Source organism: Myotis myotis, unplaced genomic scaffold (genome assembly GCF_014108235.1).
Source record: "Myotis myotis isolate mMyoMyo1 unplaced genomic scaffold, mMyoMyo1.p scaffold_m19_p_6, whole genome shotgun sequence".
Classification (NCBI taxonomy): domain Eukaryota; kingdom Metazoa; phylum Chordata; class Mammalia; order Chiroptera; family Vespertilionidae; genus Myotis; species Myotis myotis.
The window spans coordinates 80,978,918-81,004,521 of NW_023416368.1; the positions used below are offsets into that span (position 1 = coordinate 80,978,918).

A 25,604-nucleotide genomic window follows, 5' to 3' on the forward strand; every position below is an offset into this window, starting at 1 on the left:
CATTTGTAGGATAGGGAAAGGTATTTTTTGTTGTTGTTAATCCTCATCCGAGAATACTTTTCCTTTTTTTTTTTTTTTTTTTTTTTTTTTTTTTTTTTTTTTTAGAGAGAGAGAGAGTGGAAGGGGGAAGAGAGAGAGAGAAACATCTGGTGTGACAGAGACACATCAATTGTTTGCCTCCTGTATGTGAATGAGTCTGCAACTGAGGTATATGCCCTGACCCGAATCAAACCCGACCCTTCAGTCTGTGGGCCGATGCTCTATCTACTGAGCCAAACCAGCCAGGGAGGGAAAGTCTTTGTAAGCATAAAAAGTATCCTAAAGCCTTGCCCTGGCCGGTTTGATTCAGGTCAGAACACATATCTGGGTTGCAGGCCCCATCTCCTTTAAGGAGCGTGCAGGAGGCAGCTGATGGATGTTTCTCTCTCACATCTCACGTTGTTTTCTCTCTCTCTCCCTTTCCTTTCCTCTCTCTCTAAAATCAATAAAAAAATATTAAAAAAAAGGTATCATAAAACCCAAAGGAAAAGATAGATTTGATGACCTAAATATTAGAAATTGCATTAGTAAAATCCATAAGTAAAATGAAGATCAGATGACTCTTTGGGGGAAAATCTGTAACAAACATGACACAGGATTGTTATGTAAAGAGCTGTTGCAAATCAACAACAAAAAAAACTCATAGAAAAATAAGATCATTCACAAAAGAAATGGAAATCTCTAATGACCATAAAAAATTATTCAACTTTAGTAAGCAAAGAAATACAAATTGAAGTGATGGTGGAATACTATTTATTTCCCCTGTGAAATGCCAAGACATAGACTGGTGTTCCAACAGAAATACAAGTGGGTACCTTCTTTCTGGGAAGGTGTTGAAAATGATCTTATGACACTAATTCTACTTTGAAAGTGTATGATGAGACATGGGGAGGGGAAAATCTTATAATTAGTAATGTTTATCGTATCAGTATGTAAAATAGCAAAGTATTAGTAGTACCTGAATGTTTTTTTGTTTTTGTTTTTTTTTAAAGGAAGGGTTTGTTGTACATTTGTTTAATGGAATATTTTAATTTCAGTAGCTGTTAAAAACCATGTTTTCAGAAAAGGTTTAATGTGAGGAACTGCCCGTAAGCTAACATTAAGTGGTACTTGCTGCACACAAACTAAGAAACTTGTTTAAAGTACTGTTTGCACCCTGGCTGGTTTGGCTCAGTGGATGGAGCATCGGCCTGCGGACCAAAGGGTCCCAGGTTCGATTCTGGTCAAGGGCATGTACCTTGGTTGCAGACTCCTCCCTGGCCTGGGCCCTGGTCAGGGCTCCTGCAGGAGGCAACTAATCGATGTGTTTCTCTCACATCGATGCTTCTCTCTGTCTTTCCCTCTCTTTTCCATTCTCTCTAAAAATCAATGGAAAAATATCCCCGGGGGAGGATTAACAAAAACAAACAAACAAACAAAAAAATAAATAAAGGTGATTACATTAAAAAAAAAATTACTGTTTGCACCTAGAAAACAGTTGCAGAGTTGCAGCTCTTTTTTCTTTCACACCCAATAGAGAGGTCAGAGTGCTGAGCCTGACCTCTGGTTGGCTTTTCCCAGGCCCCTGTGCCCTTGGGCGAGACAGACCTGCCCGGCCAGCCCTTGTTTGCTGCCTCCTCTTTTTCTTGATGATGTCCTCCCCACATGCCGTGCTAGTAGCTCGTGGCTCCAGTAATGAAATACCACGAACCGGGTAGTTTAAAACAACAGAAAGTCTCGCATATTTCTGGAAGCTCAAAGTCAAAATCAAGATGTCAGAGTCATGCTCCCACTGAACTTTCTGTGGGAGGGTCCTTGCCTCTTCAGCTGGTGGCTACCAGCAATCCTTGGTCCCTCAGCTTGTGGCGGCATCACTCCAGCCTCTGCCTCCGTCTTTACACGGTGTCCTCCTCTGTGTGTCTGTGTCTCAATTTCCTTTTCTTCTAGGGCAGTGGTTCTCAACCTGTGGGTTGAGACCTTTTTGGCAGTCGAACGACCCTTTCACAGGGGTCACCTAAGACCATCCTGCATATCAGATATTTACATTATGATTCATAACAGTAGCAACATTACAGTTATGAAGTAGCAACGAAAATAATTTTATGGTTGGGTCACAACATGAGGAGCTGTATTTAAAGGGCCAGAAGGTTGAGAACCACTGTTCTAGGGACACTAGTCATTGGATTTAGGGTTCCCCTCATCCATTCTGACCTCCTCTGAACTTGACTTTATCTGCAAGCACCCTTTTCCCAAAGAAGGTCACATTCATAGGTTCCATGGGTTAGAATGCCCTTTCTTTTTGGGGGATACGATCCAAACAATAGCATGTGACCCCCCACTCCCCCTGCAGGGCACTGGCTCTCAACTGCAGCGCCCCCATCAACGAACGCAAAGGGGCCGAGGCCAAGGACTGGCGCTCAGGGAAGCCGGTCCGGGTGGTGCGCAACGTCAAGGGCCGCAAGCACAGCAAATACGCCCCCACTGAGGGCAACCGGTACGACGGCATCTACAAGGTGAGAGGTCCTCCCTGCGCCCACCGGCGCCACCTCCAGTCCCAGATGACACTGACACGGGCTCTCACTTCCCACAGGTTGTGAGGTACTGGCCTGAGAAGGGGAAGTCCGGCTTCCTGGTATGGCGCTATCTTCTGCGGAGGGACGACGAGGAACCTGGCCCCTGGACGAAGAAAGGGAAGAACCGGATCAAGCAGCTGGGACTGACCATGCAGGTGCGTGTAGGCTGTGCTCGCCTGGCCCAGCAGTCCTGGTTTGAACATCGTCTTCCTGGTCAGTCCCTGGGGATCATGGCAGGAGAACGGCTGTGAGTGCTCAGTTAGCCAGAGCCTGCCTTCTTGGCCTGGCAGCTCTCCGGGTTTCTCTTTCAGCCTAAATGATGTCCAGGAGCCGAGCTGGCCGCATCTTGCTGCTGTCTGCCCCATTTCAGTGCCGCAGCCAGTGGAGATTGGGATGCGCAGAGTGTGTTCATAGTTTTAGAGTTGAGATCCAGACTTGTCTCACCGGTGTTATAGTAGATAGGTTTACCTGGGGGAAAAAGAAACCAACGAAACTGGTGGAATGTAGAGAAGTCAGTTCTAAAGATAAGGAGGATTGGTCCCTCCCGGCCATCGCTTGCCTCTTTACAGAAATGGAATCTTCTATTTTCCAAGAATTCACCCTGTGCTGCCATAGAGCTTTTGGCACTATAATTGTGGTGTTTTCTATTTATTATTGTGAGGTGCTCTAGCAGCTGGTAACTGTTTTGGGCCTATTTAAGGAGTCTTAATTGTCACTGAGAAGCTGATAGTGCCTATCCTCTGGGGGGTGTCACAAGGAGTTGAACGTGACGTGTGTACCCGTAACGGGTAATTTCAGAAGCTGAGGAACTGGGACAGGAACATCAGCATCTGATGGGAGTAGGGTTTTTATTTATGATTTCAGTTTCCATTGCAACTTAGTGTTTCTTTTAAAAAAGGTTGGAAGTTTCTTGATAAAATATTTCCAAATCAGACATGACTCTAGGTGCCTTAGATATGGGGTTATAACCAAGTAATGCTTGTGCGGACCTGGAACCCAAGGGCCATCGAAATGAGGTTGGATGGCAGTAAGGCCCCCTGGGGCAGTTGTTTGCAAAAAAAGTTTTCTCGGTGCAACCACGGCAGAGCTGGAGATATATTTACCACCCGACCCCTTGTGGGAAAGTTTGCCTACCCCTTAAAGGAAATAATGAAGATAATAAAATTATCATATTGGCTTGATCTGACCCTAAGAATTTTACCTGCACGGTCTCATTTAATGCGTCACTCTCACCCTGCCAGGGCAGGTTAGCCCTGCATTCTTGGTAAGTGCGGTGATGAGATTGCTGCTCCAGGCTCCTGAGTTGAGTGGAGGCCTCAGATTGGAGGCTGTAGAAGTAGAAGGAGTTAAGGCTTTTAAGGCTGGTATGGGGTCGGGGGAGGGAGTGACTTTGAGGTGAGGGGAGATGGGAGATGGCAGGATGTGCGGAGCCAGTGTGGCAGATGTCAGGTGGGGCAGTCGCCGGTCCCCCACCCCACAGGAAGTCTGGGTCACCCAGGAGTCCCACCGCTCCAGCCTGTGCCTTTGCCCTTTCGTAGTATCCGGAAGGCTACCTTGAGGCTCTGGCCAAGAAGGAGAAGGAGAAAGAGAACAGAAAGAGGCCGACTGAAGAGGCAGAGGAGAAAGACGAAGAGGAGGAAGAAGAGGAAGATTTCACGTCCCCCAGGAAGAGCAAACGGAGGAGTAAGTCAGAAGGTAGGTCCCTCTCCATGGGCAGCCTGTCCATGTGCTCTTGGCCTCGCCCGCCCTCACCACTCTGCTCTGTCTCAGGTGCCTGCTCCCCCAGGGTTACACCCAAGAAAACCAAGGTGGAGCCTTACAGCCTCACAGCCCAGCAGAAGGCCCTCATCAAGCAGGACCAGAGCAACACTAAGCTGTGGACCGAGATCCTCAAGTCACTCAAGGATGGGCCGGTGAGCACCCGTATGGCCTGAGCGGCCTTTCGAACCCTTTGTCCGCATTCCACCCCCTTTCCCCATCATTTTTTTTTATTATAACAAAATAGAGATAACATGAAGTGCATCATCTTAACCACTTTTCAGTGTACAGCTCAGTGGCATTAAAAGACATTCACATCATGCATTCACCCCATCATTCATCTCCAAAAATTTCTCATCTTCCCAAACTGAAACTCAGTCCCCGTTCTACACTAGAACTGCCCATGACCTCCCCCAGCCCCTGTCTGAATGACTCCTCCAGGGACCTCCTGAAAGTGGAATCACAGTATTTTTTTGTTCTTTTGTGCCTGGCTGATTTCACTAAGCATAATGTCTTCAGGTGCATCCACATTGTAACAGGTGTCAGAACTTCCTTTTTAAGGCTGAATCATATTCCATTGTCTGGAAAGACTACATTCTGTGTATCTGTCATTTGTGAGTGGACAGTTGGGTGGTTTCCATTTTCTGGCCATGGTGAATCACGCTGCTATGTACACGGGTGTGCAACCATCTCTGTGCGTCTCGGCTTCCAGTTCTCTTGGGTATATATGGATGTTCCTCAATTTACCGTGGGGCTTTGTCCCCACAAATCTGTCGTAAGTCACATGCATTTGATGCATCTAACCTACTGAATATCACAGTTGAGCTCAGCCCACTGAGCATGTGCGCAGGCACGTCCATGAACCTCCACTTGGGCAAGAGCCCCTCTCTGCCGCTGCCCAGCTCCACAGGTCAGTATCAGACTGCGTATCACTAGCCCGGGACGGGATCAAAATTCAAAATTCAAGTACGGTTTCTACTAAATGGGTATCACCTACACACTATTGCAAAGTTGAAAAATTGTAAGTTGGGGGCTGTCTGTACCCAGAAGTGCGATTGCGGGGTCATATGGCAGTTCTAGTTTTACAATATTTTGAGGAAACTCCATATTGTTTTCCACAGTGGCTATGTCAGTCTGCATTTTTACCAACAATGCACGAGGGTTCCCTTTTCTCCAAATCCTCACCAACCCTTGTTGTTTGTTGATATATTGATGATAGACATTCTCACCGGTGTGAGATGATTAATTTGCATTTCTGGTGATTAGTGATGTTGAGTATTTTTTTCCACATGTCTATTGGCCTTCTGTAGTCCTCTTTGGAGAAATGTCTACTTAGGTTCTCTGCCCATTTTTAAACCAGGTTATTTGTCTTTTGGTGTTAAATTGTCCAAGTTCTTTATATATACGTTTTGGATATTAATCCCTTATCATATGTATCATTAGTGAATATCTTCTCACATTCAGTAGGTGGTCTTTTTGTTTTGATGATGGTTTCCTTTGTTATGCAAACTTTTTAAAAATGTATTTTTGTTGACTTCAGAAAGGGAGGGAGAGGGAAAGAGAGAGAGAAACATCAGTGATGAGAGGGAACCACTTATCGGCTGCCTCCTGCACGTCCCCTCCTGGGGATCGAGCCTGCAACCCAGGCATATGCCCTGACCAGGAATTGAACCTGTGACCCCTTGGTTCCTGGGTTGATGTTCAACCACTGAGCCACACCCGGCTGGGCCAAAAACTTATTTAGTTTAATGTAGTCTCATCTCAGGGTCCTCAGTTTAATTCTATTTGCAGTTTCTTTTAAATGGAAGGGAACGCATACACTGATCCTGGGGTTCAGATGTATTTTAGGGGCATGGTTTAGCCGGGCACATGTCCTTCAGGTCACCTTCTCTACAGAGTGTTCTGTGACCACCTGCACTTTGGATTGGCCCCTCCCAGGCTCCATGCTGTATTTCCTAGCACTGTTGTGACATTTCTGTCTTTCCTCATTTTTTTTTAAAAAATATATTTTATTGATTTTTTTTTTTTTACAGAGAGGAAGGGAGAGGGATAGAGAGTTAGAAACATCGATGAGAAACATCGGTCAGCTGCTTCCTGCACACCTCCTACTGGGGATGTGCCCGCAACCAAAGTACATGCCCTTGACTGGAATTGAACCTGGGACCTTTCAGTCCGCAGGCCAACGCTCTATCCACTGAGCCAAACCGGTCAGGGCTTTCCTCGTTTTATCTTTGCCCCCCTCCCCACCCCCCACAGGGCTCCAAACTCCGTGAGGGCATAGGGTTCTTCAGTTTAATCCACTGCTGGACCCCGTGCCCAGGCAGCACATAGAAGGCACTCAGCCTTATTTACTGAGTGATCTAGATTCACGCCCTCAGCTAAAGCCTGCTCTGGACCCCGACCCTGGGTGTCCTGCTCAGCCCTGTGGAGGCTGTGACCCGGGCAGGCCGTGCCCGTCTCCAGGTCCTGGGCAGGGCCTGCACCGGTCTGGGCCTCTGCTTTCTCATCTTAATGGGGATCACACCGCTCCTGTCTCCTGGGGTAAGGATAGGAGGATTACATTAGGGAACCAGGGCCAGGCTCTAGTAGGGAGCCCCGTTTTCTGAGGATTCCATCAGCATGGTTCATTTCGGTGTAAGGTTCTGCTGGTCTCATGCATCCTCTCTTCTGGTTTCAGAAATTCCTGAATAAAGTAGAAGAAACATTCCAGTGTATCTGCTGCCAGGAACTGGTATTCCGCCCGATCACCACCGTGTGCCAACATAACGTGTGCAAGGTGAGAGGCGTGGGCATGGGAGCTGGGCTGCCATACACCCAGCACGTAGTATGGGCTTGTTGGCTTGGCTTCTGCACTCTCCTGGCTCCCTTTGCAGGGCCTTAGTGTCTGTTTTCCAAATAGCCGTGGTCATAGTTGCCTCCCGGCCTTCATCAAGGGATCCCATCGCCCCCCTTCCCCACTCCCCACCCTCCCGTGCTTCCCTGGTGCTGTGGAATCAGATGCCAAATCCTTGCCCCAGTCACCGACCCACCTGGGCCGCCTGGCACTCCAGTGTCACCTCGCCTCATGATTCCCTCTTCTGTGTGTTGGCTGGTTCTCTCCTCCCTCTGGAACACTCTCCCCAAGTCTCTCGTGTACCTGGGGGTCCAGGGTGGGGGAGGATAGTCGGCAGTCCTGGCCTGAGGTCTTGTCATAATAAATGTCTGTAAAGCAGGCGGTAGAGCCCAGCTGGTGTGCTCAGTGGTTGAGCATCGACCCCTGTATCAAGAGGTCCCTGGTTCAATTCCTGGCCAGGGCACATGGCTGGGTTTCAGGCTCAATCCCAGTAGGGGGTGTGCAGGAGGCAGCTGATCGATGTTGAGGCATTGATGTTTCTATCTCTCTCTTCCTCTCTCTCTAAAATCAGTAAAAACATATTTTTAAAAAGAGCAGGCTGTAGAGGCATGAGGTGCTTGTCTCCTAGAGGAGCCAGGAGGAAGGCTTCCTGGAGGAGGGGGCCTTAGCTTGTTATCTGAAGAGGGCCTCTGGGAAGCATTCCAGATTGGCGGGATGGCATGTGCAGAAGTTTGGACAGGCAGGCATGCCTGAACAGCTGGGGCCTGGAGGGGATGTAGGGCTGGGAGGTGGGCCATAGGCTCTGCCTGGTGGTCAGTGTCAGGAGAGAAACAATGTGATTGAAAGAGAGATGGGGAGCTGAGATCAGATTAACCAGGGTCTCCCCTTCCCCTTGCACTGTGGACATTGGGGCCAGAACATTCTCTTGGGGGGGGGGGGGCATTTTGGGCACCAGGGGGCGGGGGAGGAGGTTGAACAGCTTCCTGATCCCCATCCACTCGCTTCTCCATTCATGACAACCACAAATATCCCCAGACATGGCCCAGTGTCCCCTGGGGGCAGAATTGTCCAGGTGGGAAGCACTGGCCTGTGTAACTGGTTTCTTTGCAGTGTTTTCTGGCCCAAGTCTGTTAATAGGAACTTATGGGCAGTGTAGGCAGATGGTGTCAGAAGTGACTGTCCCCACCCCCTGGTCACCCTTGGTCCCTGAGCTTCTGGCTCTTTCGTTCTCGGATCTGGCCCCCTTCCTTGCCCTGAGGCTGGCTCAGTCCCTCAGCTGTCACCCTCGGGGAGGGGCTCAGAGAACATGAAGCAGTGTGGTGGTTTGGCCATCAGAGCCAGGCCTCCACTTTTCTGCTTTTGGGCTCTGCCACCTGCCACCATGTTACATGGGCTGATGGTGTTCCTTCAACTCTGTGTCTTGGAGAAGTGGCTCGGGATTGGTGGTGAGATACGGGCTTTGGAGCCAGCAGCCAGGGTTTGACCCTCCACCCAGCTCTGCCCCTCCCATCCTTGGAAAGCCACCCAACTCTCCGAGCCTTAGTTGCCCTTTCAGTGAAAAGGGGCGTAGCAGTGCCTTCTGGCCTGCTTCTGGCTGTAGGTGACACATGCTAAAGTGCTTTAGGCAAGCAGGCAGAGCGGGCCATTGATGCAGGGGGAGCTTACAAAACGTCAGTCCTGGATAGCACTGCAGAAATGGGCTGAATTGATGGGGTTTCAGGGACCAAGCGTCTCATATGTGCCATTAAAGTGCCAAGGCTGCCCTGGCCATTGTGGCTCGGTTGAGTGTTGTCCCATGCACCAACCAAAAGGTCACCAGTTCGATTCCTGGTCAGGGCACATGCCTGGATTGTGGGATCCATCCTTAGTGGGATCGTGCAGGAGGCAGCAGATTGATGTTTCTCTCTCACATTAATGTTTCTCTCCCTCTCCTCTCCTCTCTTTCCAAAAACCAAGTGCCAAGGCTGTGAAGGAAGAGGGTACCGACATTTATGTGTCTGCCCCGGCTGTCCATGCAACTGTAGTTCCATCTCCCAGAACATCAGCATGTGAGGGTTATGGGAAAACGATCCTCACCTTGATGTCCCAGCACCTATTTTTTTATCTCATTTTATTAAATAATTTTATTATAGTAAAATACACATAACATAAAATTTACCATCCTAACCATTTTTTTAAAATCCTCATCTGAGGATATTTTCCCATTGATTTTGGAGAGAGTGAAAGGAGAGGAAAAGACAGAAATATCGATGTGAAGAAACACATCGATTGGTTGCCTCCTGCATGCGCCCCAACCAGGGACCGGGCTGGGGAGGAGCCTGCAACCAAGGTACATGCCCTTGACCGGAATCGAACCCGGGACCCTTCAGTCCACAGGCCAACGCTCTATCCACTGGGATAAAACCAGCTAGGGCATCCTAACCATTTTAAGTGTCTAGTCCAGTAGCATTAAGTACATTCATATTGTTGTGGAACCATCTCCACCATCCACCTCTAGAACTTTCCCATCTTTACAAACTGAAACTCTGTCCCTATTAAACACTAACTCTCCATCCTCCTGCCCAGCACCTGGGTTCCCACCATCTACTTTTTTTTTGTTTTTGTAATCTTTATTGTTGCAAGTATTACATAGGCCCCTTTTTCCCCCATTGACCCCCTCCAGCCCACCCCAGGTCTTTACCATCTTCTTATCGTCTGTGGCCATGAGCCATGCATATATGCATACAAGGTCTTTGGTTGATTACCTCCCACTCACCCACCCTCCCCCGCCTTCCCTCCGAGTTTCTGCACTCTGTTCCATGCTTCCATGTCTCTGGATCCACTCCGTTCATTTTATTAGATTCCACATATGAGTGCGATCATGTGATACCTGTCTTTCTCTGACTGGCTTATTTCACTTAGCTTGATACCCTCCAGGTCCCTCCATGCTGTCTCAAGGGTAAGAGATTCTGTTTTACTGCTGCAGAGTATTCCATGGTGTAAATGTACCACAGCTTTTTCATCCACTCATCTACTGACCACCATCTACTTTCTCTCGGTGGATCTGACTCTTCTAGGGACCTCCTATGACTGAACCTCCTGAATATCTGTCCTTTTGTGTCTGGCTTCTCTCACTGAGCATCATGTCCTCAAGATTTATCTGCACTGTAGTGGGTGTGTCGGAATTTCCTTTTTAAGGCCAAATACTAGTCCATTGTCTGGATGGACCACACTCTGTATCATTCATCTGTTGATGGACACTTGAGTTGTTTCCCCCTGTTGGGTGCTATGAGTCATGCAGTGATCCAGAACCTGATTTTTGAACATAGACCCAAATCTTAGTTGTTTTGAGCAGAAAGAGCTACCTTTTGTTCCCGGAATCAAGGCCATAAACTTTTTATTGAAAAGGAATTTAGGAATTGAAAGAATGTCAAACAAAAGCCTCAGTATGCATTTGTGGGGGAACGTGCCATAGCGTCAGCAGGCTTTCCATCGTGTTCACATTTACCCAGTTGCCTGATGTCATCCGTCAGGTGTGCACACCTATGCAGGTGTCTGCATACATGTGTGCATTGTCTCTGCCCAGGTGGTAACAACTCAAGTGTCCATCAACAGATGAATGATACAGAGAGTGTGGTCCATCCAGACAATGGACTAGTATTTGGCCTTAAAATACTTCCCTGTTTCTCTGATTCTCTGTTTCTCTGATTGGGAAGTTGGCTCTTCAGGCCTGTTTCTCTGTTTGGGTCTTCCCTGTTTCTCTGATTGGGAAGTTGGCTCTTCAAGGCCTGTCCGAGTCATAACTATCTCCACCTGGCTTAGTTTGAACCCAGAAGTCTGGCTCAGAGCCAGAATTCCTTCCTTTCTTCCTTTCTTCTCATTGACGCATTTTATCTATCACCTACTATGCTTGGTGCTGGGGAAGTCAGTGAGATACAGCTCCATATCACAGGGAGCATCTGGCCTATTAGAGACAAATGTTAGTAAATAACACGATGCCAGAAGGCAGAAAAGATGCTGTTTTAAGGCAAATTGGGGAGGTGACAGGACTGGCTGTGGTGGGGCTGCTTAAGATGATGCTTAAGGGCTGTCAGGGAAGGGTCCTCTGAGGAGGTGACTTGAGCCAAGGCAGGAGTGACGGGAGAGCCAGAGGACAGACCTGCTAGGTGGTGTAATCTGTAAGTGCCAAGGCCTGGGGGCCAGGATGAACTAGTCTTTGAGGGGTCCTTGGGAGGTCAGGCTGGCAATGGGCAGTGAGTGGTAGAAAGTGAGACTGAGGACCAGGAGGGGCCCTCTGGACCCCATGAGAAGTCAGTAAGTGCTCTCAACTCTGTCAATGGGGACAGTGGGAGGCCAGGAGTGGCTCCACTGACATGGATGGAACGTCTCACCTTCCTACTCTCTCTTGTAGAATTGCCTGGATAGATCCTTCAGAGCCCAGGTGTTCAGCTGCCCCGCCTGCCGTGGCGAACTGGGCCGAAACTACTCCATGAAGGTGAACCAGCCGCTGCAGGCAATCCTCACCCAGCTCTTCCCCGGTTATGGCAATGGACGGTGATCCACAAGCACTTCTCGCCGGGCGTTTTTAAAAAACGCATCAGAGGCGTCCTCGGCCCCTCCTGTTTTTAGTGGGCTTAACTTAAGTATGTAGTTTTTCCTCTACTTCTTAAAAACCCTTGTCTTCCTGGTTTTGTTTTTTTAATCTATAAATTTTTAGGAATTTGTATTATGGCTCAAAGAAAGAAAGAAAGTTAGACTGCTCAGTGTTTTATCTTGGTTTTTTTAAAAAGTATAAAGCCTGCAGTGTATGAGCAAGAACACAAATGCTTTTTCAGAAGATGAAATTAGAAATTACTTGGCCCGAAGGCCGCTGTGTTGCCAACATCGGGTTCTCAGAGGCTCCTGCAGGATGGCATTGACTGCCTAGAACCATCTTTCCCAGGTGTGTGGGCTTGGCCCCAAAGCTGAAAGCGGGCACACCTCCTGACAGCGGTTCATCGCCAGAACTCAGCAGGGTGGTACCTGGTGGTGGCCCTGGGTGTGTCGTGGCCCAGGAGTCATCCATCAGGACCTGTTGAAAGGGAAAAAGGAAAAGATCCCATTCAGCCCAGTTTAAACTCTGGCCTCACAGCCATCCGCCACCAGCCTGCTTCCGGGGTTAAGACCCACAAGCAGAGACCTGTGTCCCTTGAGCAGAGTTGAGGCCACACAGAAGCTACCTCCGCTGGACTGTCCTGTGTGTGGAGCTGGGTGTGCAGCCAAACGCTGTCCCCTCTGGAACGCCGCAGAGGTAGATGCACGAAGCCATGTTCAAGTGCCTTTGGTTCTTCCTTTCTATACACGGGGCTCTTTTTTTAGCACTGAATTACTGAAAATGCCAACCAGACTCTCAGATTGGCCAGCCAGTTCTTTCCAAATCTGGGTGAGTGTTTGGGGATAGGTTGAGTTTTGTTCTTCCTTTACATTGAATTTTCAACTCACCAATTGAGATTTACAAGAGGGAATTTGTTTTTAAAATAAATACTTTTTCTAAATGAAATTTTTTTGTAGTTACTGTATATGTACCAAGAAATCTATAACTTAGGGATTTATTTTTTATTTTTTTATTTTTTTGGAATTATTTGTTAATTTTTCTACAAACTTTACCAAAGTTTGCAGCTCATACCTCAATAGAACAGGGATATTTTAAATCACATAACTGCAGACAAACTGGAACAATATTGTTTGAAAGGTTTTTTTCCTCTTTATTAGGTGGTTAATGTATTAGGAAGAAATGACAAAATCCTGTGTAGGCATTTTCTATAAAGTTCAATATTCTTTGTCCAGATTTTAGACTCTCAGAATAAATGTCTTTTACAGATGCATTTGGTTGTCTTCTCCTGTTTGCAAATCGCTTTGTAGCCCACCGGGTACTTCTGTTTCTATTATTTTATTTTCACAAAAACCCCAGGAGACAGACTAGGCAGGGTAGCCTCATCCTCAGTTGGCAGATGAGAAAACGGAGACCCAGAAGATCAAAGTGATGGGCAGTGGTTCTAACTCCTGCTCAGGAGGGGTTTGGCTTTGACCTTTATGGGGTCAGCAGACAGTTTGGAATGGGGGTGGTTACTTATTCTCACTAATGTGCTTCTGTCTCCATTTACGTTTGAGGAACCCTAGGCTGCAGTGGTCTCTGGGAGTCTGCAGGTCTGGGGAAATTTGGGTATACCGGGTGTGTGGGGACTGATAACCTGAAATGCTAATTCCAGGGGAAGTCAGGACACGATGAGGGAAGGTACTAGTGCTGAATTCTGAAGAGGTTTTTATTTACATTGACCTATTACCCGGTGCTTTTTATTGACAGCCAGGTAATGACATGGGCAGATTTAATAAGAAAGTTCTGCCTCTTTGGTCCTTAAAAATGTGTTATGAGTGTGAACATACTAAGTGCAAGAAGGCAGTCACAGTGATCACATATGATTTCATATGAAATCTCCAATACAGGAATCCATAGAGACAGATGAGTGTGTCCCTGGGTGGGCCCTATATGGGACAGAACACATTGAGGTGGGTTCATTGTCAAGATTGTGGAATTTTGGGGTGTTTCTCTCATTTTCAAAGTTAAATATAACAAGTATATTTGTGGAACCACTATGCAGAAATAATCGCAATATTGGGCATATTTCTTTCCTGGTAGATTTATAAAATTTTAAAAAATGGCTTTGTTGAAATACATTTCATGCTGCCATAACATTCACCTATTTAAAGTGTACAGTTCATTGGTTTTTTAGCATGTTCACGAACTTGTGTGACCATCACCATTTTCTAGTTCCAGAAGGTTTCCATCACCCCAAAAGCAACCTCACACAATCCTCCAGCCCCACAACCACAAATCCACTCGCTGGATTTGTCTGTTCTGAACACTTCATATGAATGGAATCATGAAATACTTGGCCTTTTGTGGTCTCATGTTTTCAAGGTTCATCCATATATTTGTGGCTAATATTCCACTGTGCAGGTGGGCCACATATTTCAATCCATCTGGTTGACTTTTTAATGTAAAATATCCTTTTCCTTCATCCCAGATTATAAAATTCATACACAACCCCTTTAGAACACTTGGAAACTGACTACATGAAGAAAAAGTCAAAATACATAATTCTGCCAACCAGCGGGTTACAATTTTCAGGCTTTGTACATGTATGTGTGTCATTGTAATATTCAACCTCAGAACAACCCTCTGATACAGTTTTGACTTGTCTGTTTTGCAGGTGAGGCATATGTATATTTATATATTTTATATGTAAACTTAAAGAACAAAATTAGAACCGTGCCATATATTCTGCCTTGTGTCCAGTTATTTTTTTGTAATACATTTTTTAAAAAAATATATTTTATTGATTTTTTACAGAGAGGAAGGGAGAGGGATAGAGAGTTAGAAACATCGATGAGCAAGAAACATAGATCAGCTGCCTCCTGCACATCTCCTACTGGGGATGTGCCCGCAACCAAGGTACATGCCCTTGACCAGAATCAAACCTGGGACCCTTGAGTCTGCAGGCTGACGCTCTATCCACTGAGCCAAACCGGTTAGGGCTGTAATACATTTTTATTGCTTTAAGAGAGGGAAGGGAAAGGGAGAAAGAGAAACATCAATGATGAGAGAATCATTGATCAGCTGCCTCCTGTACGCCCCCTACTGGTAATTGAGCCTGCAACCCGGGCATGTGCCCTTGACCGGAATTGAACCCTACAGTCAGCAGACGGCGCTCTATCCACTGAGCCAAACCAGCTAGGGTCCCAGTTTTCTATTGATTTCAGTTCATTTACCAAGTAGCCACTTTGTCTAACACCTTAGTAAACAACCATGTGTGCCATGGTCTGGTGTTTGCATATTTGCATATTTGTATCTGTGCTCATAAATGTGAAACATGCTACGTGTCTAGTGACATATGCTTGAAGGTTTGGGATGCTAGAATTCCTCCCCCAAATCTTTGTTTTTTAAACATAGGAGGACGTATCTTTCCATCCACCTCTATTTTTTATGCGTCGGACACCTGGAAGCAGGAGTGGAGGAGTCTGTAAAGTTGGAGACATTTCTCGGCTCCACACCTTATCCATTGGGGAAGGTGAAGACCAGGTCTATAAAAAAAGATCAGGCTTCAAGCTCTTTGAAGGCCAGTACCAGTGCACCTCCTCCTGGCCTTCTTTAGGGGAGAGATCCCCAATCGAGATTTGCACCTGTCTGCAAAGATGTGAAAAAACAAATAACAGGGCAGTTAGGTGTTTTCCCCAAACTAATTTGTCCATTTGAAAATTCTGGGAGTGTGTCCTTCCTACAATGCATATGACACTTAAAGAAACAGTGAGCCCTGTCTGGTGTGTCTCAGGCAACGTCCTGTGCACCAAAAGGTTGCTGGTTGGATTCCTGGTCAGGGCACATTCCTAGGTTGTGGGCTTGATCCCAATAGGGGGCATGCAAAAGAGAGCCAGCGATGTTTCTCTCTCCCTCCCCCTCTCTCTAAAAATCAATAAAAAATATTTTTAAAATGATGGTGATTATACTTTTCACTAACATTTTATCATGAAAACTTTTCAGACAAAAGTTGAAAGAAGTGTAGTGAATCTTTAAATATACCTACTGTCTAGATCAGGGGTGGGCAAACTTTTTGACTTGAGGGCCACAATGGGTTCTTAAACTGGACGAGAGGGCCGGAACAAAAGCATGGATGGAGTGTTTGTGTGAACTAATATAAATTCAAAGTAAACATCATTACATAAAAGGGTACGGTCTTTTTTTTTTTTTTAGTTTTATTCATTTCAAACGGGCCAGATCCGGCCCGAGGGCCGTAGTTAGCCCACAGCTGGTCTAGATTCTACAGTTGTTAATGTTAAATTTTTAACATAATAGATGGCATTAATAAAATGTCTTCCTAAGCCAAAGAAGAAAGTTGACAACCTATTTAGGTACCCCAATTAAATTAAAATTTCAGAGTCTGAAATCCAAACACCTGTAAATTCACTGTCTTATATGATAAACTTGGAAGTAGAAAAAAGGCTAGTGTGTGTGTGTGTGTGTGTGTGTGTGTGTAAAATTCCTTCATTATTGCACTTGTGACACCATTATCAAATTTCATTTTTGTTTTTCCCACTGGTTAGGGAGTTCCTAGGGGGCAGTTATTTCCCATTTTTTAAGTTAAATTTTAACTACATGAGGAATATATATGAATATGATCCCAGGAAGATTAAAAACACCCCAGACAGCAGTGTGGTGGTTGCCAGAGGGAGGGAGGTTGGGGGAAGAAAGGGGTCCTAATATGAGGTGACAGGGAAAGATCTGACTTTGGGTGGGGCACATGGTTCTATACACAGATTTTGTAAATTAGTAATCCACACATGTAACCTATATGTTCATGTTGACTAATGTCACCCCAATAAAATTTAAAATATTTAAAAAACAAACAACAAAAACACTCCAGAACAGATTCAAGTCTTCACCAACTATCTCCCCCTACCCCCCCACCTTTTTAATCCAACATGGACCTCTCCTCTTCCCAAAGATTGAGTTCTTTCAGTTTGGAATGGCCTTTTTCTGTGTGTTGACATAGGTATGTGCTGGTAGAAGCCTGACATTGGTTTCTCTGCGTTTGGTTTCAAATGTTGGATATAGAATCCTGGATCCCTCTGCAGCTGCTCTGCAACATCTGCAGGGGATCATTCCAAGACAGTACATGTGGATCCCTCTCTCTCTTTTCATTGCTGTACAGTTAATATTCCACAGTACCCTCGGCCACAAGTTACTTATCCCACAGGGATGGATATTTAGAGCAAAACACGGTAAACAATTGTATAATTACTTTCTCTGGGTACATGATTTCCAGGAATATAGTGTAAGTGCTTACAAGAAAACGTCCGATTGTCCGGTTTATACTGCTCCCTGTGAAATAGGGGCGTGCTCACACCCCTTTCTGGTATGCAATTAATAATGATTGCGCCAATGTGCATATAAACTATGCTGTTGAATACCTCAAAAAAAATTAATAATAATGGCACCGTAACCGGTTTGGCTCAGCGGATAGAGCGTCAGGGATGTGCAGGAGGCAGCTGATAGATGTTTCTTGCTCATCGATGTTTCTAGCTCTCTATCCCTCTCCCTTTCTCTCTGTAAAAAAAATCAATAAAATATATTTAAAAAAAATAATGATGGCAATAGCAAACCTTAATTGTTCACCATGCAAAGCCACATTTTCAAACCTTTTACGTGCCTCCTCCCACTTAATTCTGGCAACATTCGGAGGAGAGAGCCAGACAGTGGTGTGTGTGTGTGTGTGACCATCATGTCCACTTCACTGGGGGAAGATAGGCACAGCGAAGAGTTGAGGCCCAGCAAAGAGACCATCCTCGGTGAGGCGTGAACCCCAGTTGAGCTTTGCACCTAGGTCAGGTAACACCAAACTCCTCCCTTCCCCTAAGTTTTAGCGGGGAGGAAGGGGAGGCACTTAACTTTATCCGGAAGGCCTTGCCTCCTTTGCAAAGGTTGATTGTGATGGAAATGAACTTGGTTATGTTTTGGGGACATTTGCTGCTTGACTTCTATTTCCACAGTTATCAGTTCCCCAACTTTGCAAAATGGCATGCGTTGGGGCTATACTTCCTAACTCGGGACTTTTTAAATTGGGGAACTCTGCGCCCAAATTCCGGCTACGGCTACGAGTCTCGAACCCCATCGCCACACCTCCCGGACCCGGTGCTGATGTTGTGCTGGGTCTCACGTACTCAGCTGCTGCCTGATAACTAGGGCGGGGCCAGAGCCGTGATTGGCACCCGCTTCAGCCAGCCCGCGCCTCGGGCTGACCCCGCAAGCCAATACCCGCTTGTTCCCCTCGATCCCCGAGGCGTCCTTGTCAATCCGAGGCCCAGCCGCCGTTTAGTTGGTTGCGGCCGCCTTGGCTGGCGTATGCCGCCTCCAATGAAAATGAAGCCGGTCAGCGGGCACGTGGGTAGGCTCCGGCGTGTCCCCGCCTGCCGCCCAATAGGGAGGCGCACCCGAGGCCTGCGCCCGCCTAGTCGAGGCTTGCCGGAGGCGGCTGGTGCTGTGTTGATCGGCCCGGCGGAGGGGAGGGGCGGAGCTGTCAGCAGTAGCCAATGGGCGCGCGGGCGTGGGCTCGGGGACCAATAGAATCCGGGGCGGGGCTGGCGCGCGTCCTCATAAGCCCCTCCCGTAGCGCTCGCGGAGGGCTCGGCCGCCAGCGACCGAGCGGGGCCCGGCCCGAGCGGGACCTGGGGGTGCGACGCCGAGGGCGGGGGAGCGCGCGCCTCTGCTCCGGATCGGGCCGCGCGCGCCGCCTCAGGTGAGCCCGCGGGAGGCGGCCGCCGCATCCGAGCGCGGGCCTTGCCACCGCCGCACCCGCGCCACTCCGGGGGCTGTGGGCGGGCGAGCGCCCGGGACTCGAGGCCCAGGCCTCGGGTGAGGCCTGCTCTGGCCGCGGTCGCCGCGCTTTGTCCCGGCCTGTGAGGAGGTTGGGGGCGTTAACCGCCCGGCCCGGGGCGCCCGCTGGGCCTCGGGCGGGGGCGGTGCGGCTGGACAATAGCAGGGCCAGGGACGGGAGGCTGGGGCGTCCTGCCTGGGCTAGGGGCTCGCGGGGGTTGGGCCGGGGCGTCCCCGCCGGCCCCGCACAAAAGATGACAGCGTGGGTGGCCCATCCAGGCCGGCCCTGTTCGGCTGGGCCCTTCTATTATTCACAACAATCCTGATAGTTAAAAAAAATAATAATTACAATAAAGAGAGCCCAGGCCCTGGGTGGAACCCCCTGCATTTCCGGCCCTTTAGGCACTAGTGGGGTTAACGGGGCGCTTCCCAGGGACTCTCCCCCGAAATATTCATCACTGCATCCCACTCCCCTCCCGGAGTCAACCCGCAGTGCCATCTCGGGCTTCCAAACTTGCCTTTCATCTCCGTTAGCCCCCCCTAAAATAAGCATGCAATCTGGATTTTTCATTTTAAAAAATGTATCCACTTGCTATGCACATCACAGATTATAGACGCGTCCCACAGTCCCTCCCCCTCTCAGCTCCATCACTATCTCCAAGTCCCCCTTCTCTGTAGCAATAAATTGTGGAGTGGCTTCCGCATCACCTCCTAGGGCTGTCCTCGCCACCCCGAGGGAGCTGGGGATGGATTCATTCTGAATGACACCTGACCTGGAATGTGCAAGGGCCCAGGTCTGCACCCCATGGATGCTATGGCACCAGGGGAATTGGGGTGCAGGTACACCTGGGCGAAGTGAAAGGTTTTACAGGGTTGTTTTTTTCCCCCCTGGGCTCCGGGGAGGCATGGACTGTGCTTCAGTGTGTCCCATCTGTTCTCCCTCCCCCCGCCCCCCATTCTTTTGTTTTAATAATTCAGGTGCACCTGGAGAACTGTTTCCCGAGTTCTGTTCAGTGGAGTCCAAGAGCCTGTTATATGTAAAAAGTGTGTTCTTTTCCATGTGTTTCTGTCAATGGCATTTATTCAGCAAGCTCCTTGGGCCCCAGTGTCTTAAGGTCTGAGATGCCTGTCCCACCCCTCTGCTTCAGCAGCCAGTTATCTGGCTGCCCTCAGGTTGGAGAAAACCCCCAACACGGGCTCATTAGATGACTCCTGTGGGCTTTTCTTGCCCCCATGGTGCAAGAACTAATGACTCCCCTAATTCTCAAATAATAGCTTCCTTATGAGGCATGGGGAGGGTTTGTCAACTCACTGGTCAGCCTTTTCTTGCCTCCCTTGCAAAAGCAGTGGGTAGCCTCTCTCGTCTTTGCAGTTTGTTTTTTGGAAACCGAAGGACAGAGTGTAAAAGTCGAGGAGTCAACTTGTGATTGTCTAAGTCCAGGGTTTTTGAAACTCACTGGTCCTCTTTCTGTGCGTCTGATTGGATGCTTGGCAGATTTTGCTGCTCCTGGTGCAGGGGACACTGATGGTCAAACCACCCTCCCCTGGTGGAGGTCATGGAGGGTGCGGGCAAGAGAATGGTTTCCGTGTGATGACACAAATGCTCCCAGGTGTTGCCCGGGTGTGCATGTGGTTATTGTGTCAGGTGCCTCATGTGCATGTGTGCATGTGTGTAGTTCTTGGGACTTGAAATGTATATAGATCTTAGTAACAATTGATTTTCTTGCATTTTCTAATCCTTGCCTCTTTAAAGAGTGGACTGCTAAGGAGCTGTTAACGTTAGAGCTTAAATAACGTTCAGGACTCCCCTCCACCTTTGTTCTAGAAAGGACCCTCCCTCTGTCCTAGAGCCTTCCTGCAGGAGCTCCCTGGGGCAGTCAGGGGCCCTCTGTGGTGTCTGTGTCTCCCCCCCACCAACCCCACAAAACGTGATCCCACATCTCTCCGCCTCCTCTGCTGGTTTCTTGTGCTCCACCCCTTTCCCCTGGCTGACTCATCTGAGCCTCTGCCCTGGAGAGCCCATCTGTTCCTTGGTTCCATCTGACACCTGTGAGGATGGGCACTGGGGATGTGTGCATGCTGAGGCAGGTTTGGGGAGTCCCTGCCTTTAAAGGGGCTTCAGATTTAGCGAGGGAAAGAGAAAGGGGATGTTCCCAGCGATGATGGTGGTGTGGAGCCCACTGCCCTCAGGGGGAGGGCTGGCTATGGAGCAGGCAGGATGAGGTGATGGGTGCTGAGGAATGGAGGAGGGGACCGACCAAGGCATGGGCAGATGAGCATTTCCAATTGGCTTGCTTCCTGGGATCTGTATTCAGAGCCTCGGCGTGGGGTTCAGAGCTGCGTGACCTTAGACTAGTCACTTGCTCAAGAACAAAATGGGGTGGTCACTAAACCTTCCCAAGTGTGGTTGAGGTGTGGAGAGCAAACGAGCTGTGGGCAGATGGCAGGACTGTGACGGCTCCATACACCTGCTGGGCCACTGGGTACCTCTGCTTCCAGCTGAGAATGCCAGACAGAAGAGGACAGGGCCTAACCTGGACACTATTCTGGCTTGCTGTTCTTGGCCGTGTCCTTGTCTTCCTGTTCTCTTCATTCCCCACATGAGTCTGAGGACCTGTGTTCAAATCCCTCCTTTGGGGCAGGTTACTTCACGTCTCTGGGCCTCACTTTCCTCATTTGTAAAATGGGTGTAATGAGAACCCAGCTCCAGTAATTGTGAGGATGAAAGGGGATGAAAGGCTCTAAAGTGCTTTGCATGGCGCCAGGGAGCTGTGAACCCCAAGCTGATTTATTAGCACTGGGTGCTGTCTGATTCTGCCCAGGTCTCCCCGTTTGCCCTGTCCACACTTGGGCTGGATTGTTCTCTGGGAGCGCTTTCCTGGGTACTGTGGGGGTGTTGAGGAGCATCCCTGGCCCCAACCCACTTGATGTCAACAGCACTCCCCCTACTACCAATTGTGGCAACTGCATTTCCCAGACATTGCCCAGTGTCCCATGGGGGGCACAGTCACCCACAGGTGAGACTCTCTCACTTAACAGCAGCCTGATATTTGGCCGTATCCCCGATGTATCTCTTATTCTAGTTCCCTTTGCCCCCTTCCTCCCTTCCTGTCTTTAATAGGGAGGGGCTTCTATTAACAAATTGTGTCTAGCCCATAGTCCTAGGCCTGGATGTCCAGGTTTTTCCCAATTGTCACTCTGACTTTCCCCCGTCCTTCCCAGCCTACTGCTTCCATCTCTCCATCCCCCAGGAGAGAAGCTCACAGACACTCCCATGCCACCTGAGCTCTTGCCCCTTGTCCCCATCCTGTCCATAGTGTGGGGGTTTTCCTAACTGTTTTTGGCCTCTGGGAACCACAAGTCTCCTACCCAGGTTTCCACACCCTCCTGGCACCATATCCCTTCCTGTCAATTTGCTTAACAGTTGTCTGGACTTTAAGGTAACTCACTTCTTTAATCTTTGCCTCTTCCTGAACAGTTTTGTCTGTGGAGTCAGTGGACTGTTAATATACTAGTTGCAGATACTTTTACACAATAAAATTAATTTTAAAAAGTTTGCCGAAACCGGTTTGGCTCAGTGGATAGAGCGTCGGCCTGCGGACTGAGGGGTCCCAGGTTTGATTCCGGTCAAGGGCATGTACCTGGGCTGCGGGCACATCCCCAGTGGGAAGTGTGCAGGAGGCAGCTGATGGATGTTTCTCTCCCATCGATGTTTCTAACTCTCTATCTCTCTCCCTTCCTCTCTGTAAAAAATCAATAAAATATATTTAAAAAAAAAAAAGTTTGTATTCATACTAAGGCCTGAGTGGATCAATGAATTTATTTTATTGTCAGATGAATTGGTTTTTGAGTTTACTCCCTGGTTTGAATTGGCCTGTGCTGGGAGCATCTTGGTTAGATAAGGTGTCCTGACTGTCTTTTTTCACTCCTGCTTGCTCAAGGTGCTTAAAAACCTTTAAAAATGGCCTTCCTCTGCTTAGAACCCTCCAGTGAATTCTTGTTCTTAGAAAAAATTCCAGCTCCCTTTCCATGGCCTCCCTGCTTTGTCCTCTGTGGTGGTCTCCCCTCGCACTGTTCTACCACCCTCCCCTCCTGTGCCTGTACCCCTTCAGTCTAACCAGCTTCCCTGCCTCCTCTTCCCTGCCTCAGGGCCTTTGCACTTGCTGTTCCCTCTGCCAGAATGCTGTCCCCTCCCATCTCTACTCAGCTGGCTTCTTATCTTTAGGTCTTGGCTCAGAGAGGCCATCACTGCTCACACTGCCTACATTCAACCTTCCAGCCACCTTGCCCCCATCCTGCCTGTTCTTTGCACTCAGTATTACCAGAAATGCATATTAATCTGCTTATGTATTTGCTGTCTGTCTCATTCATGAGGGGGAGATTTTTCTGTAAAGGGTCAGGCGAGATGGCGTCTGTTCCAACTATTCCACTCTGCCTTGTAGCACAAAAGTATGAGTGGGTGTATCTGTTCCAATAAAAGTTTACTTATGGACACAGGAATGTGAATTTCATATACTTTTCATGTGTCATGAACTATTTTTCTTCTTTTGATCTCCCTCCCCCCTCAGCCATTAAAAAAATCAGAAACAGCCTTAGTTTGTAGGCTGTACAAAAGCAGGTGGCAGGCTACGTTTGACCCGCAGAATAATACCTGTCTTCATTGCTGCGTGTCTCTCTAGCACCTAGAGCAGTTCATCGCACACAGTAGATGTTCAGCAAACATTAGTGTGTTAATGGAATGAATTTCCATCTTTCTTACATCAAAGCATTTAGAGTCATAGTCTGTATTTTAAAAATGGGTTTCAAGGGGAATTTAAAAAGTACAGGGGATGTAAGAAAATGTTTTGACTCCATCCACCCAAAAAACCTCATAGTAAAGGAGAAAAAAAAGAGTCTGTGTACGGTAAATGGGTAAATATTTTGCTGTTTGCAGATGCCTGCCTTTTTCATTCTGCTTCACTCTATACCTTTTGCGTAGCATCCCGCCAGAAGATTGGTAAGAAGTCTACCTGGCTTCAAAGAGTTTGCTTTGGCTTGGCAGAAGCTGAGGGTTTAGAAGGAAGACACTGTTTCCTAATCATTTGGTTTTATAAACATCCAACCCATCAGCTTTACCATTACCAATGCCCCTGTCAGGAGGGGTGAATGTAGTCCTGGGAAATGCTGCTTTTTGCATGGGAACACTCGTGAAGAGCTGGCTTTTGTGGGTTCGACATTTGAGCTTTGTGGGTTTGACATTTGAGCTTCGTGGGGTGAGTGGATGGTGAGATGGCCGTGTTGGGTGCGAGGTAATGGCGCTGCCCATACTTCCTTAGCCTCACTCCTCTACCTCAGCTTTTGGGAGCGAAGACTGGCTGACGAGTGATTTCTGAGTCAAGCAGGTCTTTAGCATCTTGGATTTGGTACTGTCCTGGGAACGTTCTGACTTGTCAAGGAAGCACACCGTTAATTGACGGTCATGCCTTCTTTAGTTGATTGAAATAAACAACCTGGAGAGGCTTCCTCAGGACTTCTTGGCTTAACAAAGTTGCCTGTCCTTTTTGTTTGTTTGTTTGCTTCTTTTGATCTTCCTCTGCCTCTCCATCTATCCCTTCCCTTCCCTCTCCTCTTTTCTTGTCCCACCCCAGTGGTGCCAGTGGACATAGGGGGTTAATGAAAAGTTTGCATTAAGCTGTCTTTGCTTCATGGTTGGGCTGTGCTTTTTGGGCTGTGACTCTCTGGGGTAGAGGCCTTGAGTGTGTTTGTTCAGTGGACAAAGAATAACAATCAGAATGCCAGCCACTGAGGGCTGCAGTGCCCAAATGGGTCTCCAAGCCCAGAACAGAACAATAACAAATGTAGCATTTGGCTCCATTGGCCGGTACCAGTGATGGCAGTTAGGACTCTCAGACAAGCCTCTACAGCAAGCTGTGAAGGGGTGGGCACTCAGCATTTGTCTCCAACATCCACTTCCCTTCTGTGTTTGCATTTGGACCCAATAGATGACATCTTCTGGGCAGATAGGGGTGGAGATGGGCCTGCCTTCATGGTTTCATTGCTGCTGCCTCCAGTCTCGGAGGGGGGTGGGGTTGGTGGAGAGAAATGATTCATGTAAAATGAGCTGGCAGTGGATCCAGAACTGTGCTTTGTGCACAAGAAGCGAGAGGATGGATCAGGAGGCCTCTTTAGAGCAAGAGCCAGCCTGAAGCCTCCAGCAGGCAGTGACAGCCTGACAACAGGGGCATGCTGGGGATCTCCACACAGGTGGGGTGGAACCGGGCTGTATGCTCAGCCAGAACCCGGACCCCACCATGCTCAGCACCCCATCTCTACTTGGAGAGCTCTAGATCTGCTAGTTATGTGCCCCGAGTGAGTATGGGGGTAACTTGCTTTGGCTCCACAGGATGCATGGGGCATCCCAGCTGGGCAGCTGGACTGGGAGATTCCATCATATTGCTGCTGGTCTCTTCAAATCTCCGCTGCTCCCCCATTCTTTTAAAAAAAATCCCATCTGTCAGAAAGGGTTGACCCTAAGCAGAGTGGGCTTCCTATCTTAGGCTGGCAGCTGTATGGATCTTGATTATCTTGGTCATAAGTCGAGAGAGATAATTGTTCTATATCTAGCTGGCATATGAGTAAAGCCCCGGGAATTTAAACTCTTTTTAAAAAATATATATTTTTATTGATTTCAGATAGGAAGGGAGAGAGAGATAGAAACATCAGTGACAGCAGAGAATTGATCAGCTGCCTTCTGCACGCCCCCTACTGGGGATCGAGCCCACAACCAGGGCATGTGCCCTTGACCAGAATGGAACCTGGAACCCTTCAGTCCGCAGGCTATGCTCTAGCCCCTGAGCCAAACCGGTTAGGGCTAAACTCTTCATTTATTGTTTTAGTAGAGGCCTGGTGCACAAAATTCGTGCACTGGGGGGCGGGGGAGTCCCCCAGCCTGGCCTGTGCCCTCTCACAGTGCGGGAGCCCTCGATCGATTGCCCCAAAGAGGTAGGCCCTGCCCACCCATCCGGGGCTCCTTGATGGATTGCCCCAAAGAGGTAGG

At 48.2% G+C, this 25,604-nt stretch overlaps 2 protein-coding genes across 21 annotated transcripts in view; both read left to right on the forward strand.

The window, feature by feature from the left end:
• UHRF1 (ubiquitin like with PHD and ring finger domains 1) overlaps positions 1-13,025 on the forward strand; it is a 66,471-nt gene extending 53,446 nt beyond the window's left edge. For 3 of the 4 annotated variants that reach the window (XM_036314229.1, XM_036314230.1, XM_036314228.1), the window contains 5 exons: positions 2,369-2,531; positions 2,609-2,746; positions 4,130-4,504; positions 7,027-7,125; positions 11,573-13,025. In XM_036314229.1, the coding sequence (XP_036170122.1) occupies positions 2,369-2,531; positions 2,609-2,746; positions 4,130-4,504; positions 7,027-7,125; positions 11,573-11,719 (922 nt within the window). In that variant the 3' untranslated portion in view covers positions 11,720-13,025. The remainder of the gene's footprint in view (positions 1-2,368; positions 2,532-2,608; positions 2,747-4,129; positions 4,505-7,026; positions 7,126-11,572) is intronic. The other variant, XM_036314231.1, reaches the window with a different exon arrangement.
• A 5,337-nt stretch (positions 13,026-18,362) lies between these two features.
• Positions 18,363-25,604, forward strand: part of KDM4B (lysine demethylase 4B) — a 137,297-nt gene continuing 130,055 nt past the window's right edge. For 15 of the 17 annotated variants that reach the window (XR_004968105.1, XM_036312191.1, XM_036312183.1 and 12 more), the window contains exon 1: positions 18,363-18,491. The gene's annotated coding sequence lies outside the window, so the exon portion shown is untranslated. The remainder of the gene's footprint in view (positions 18,492-25,604) is intronic. The other 2 variants (XM_036312185.1, XM_036312184.1) reach the window with 2 other exon arrangements.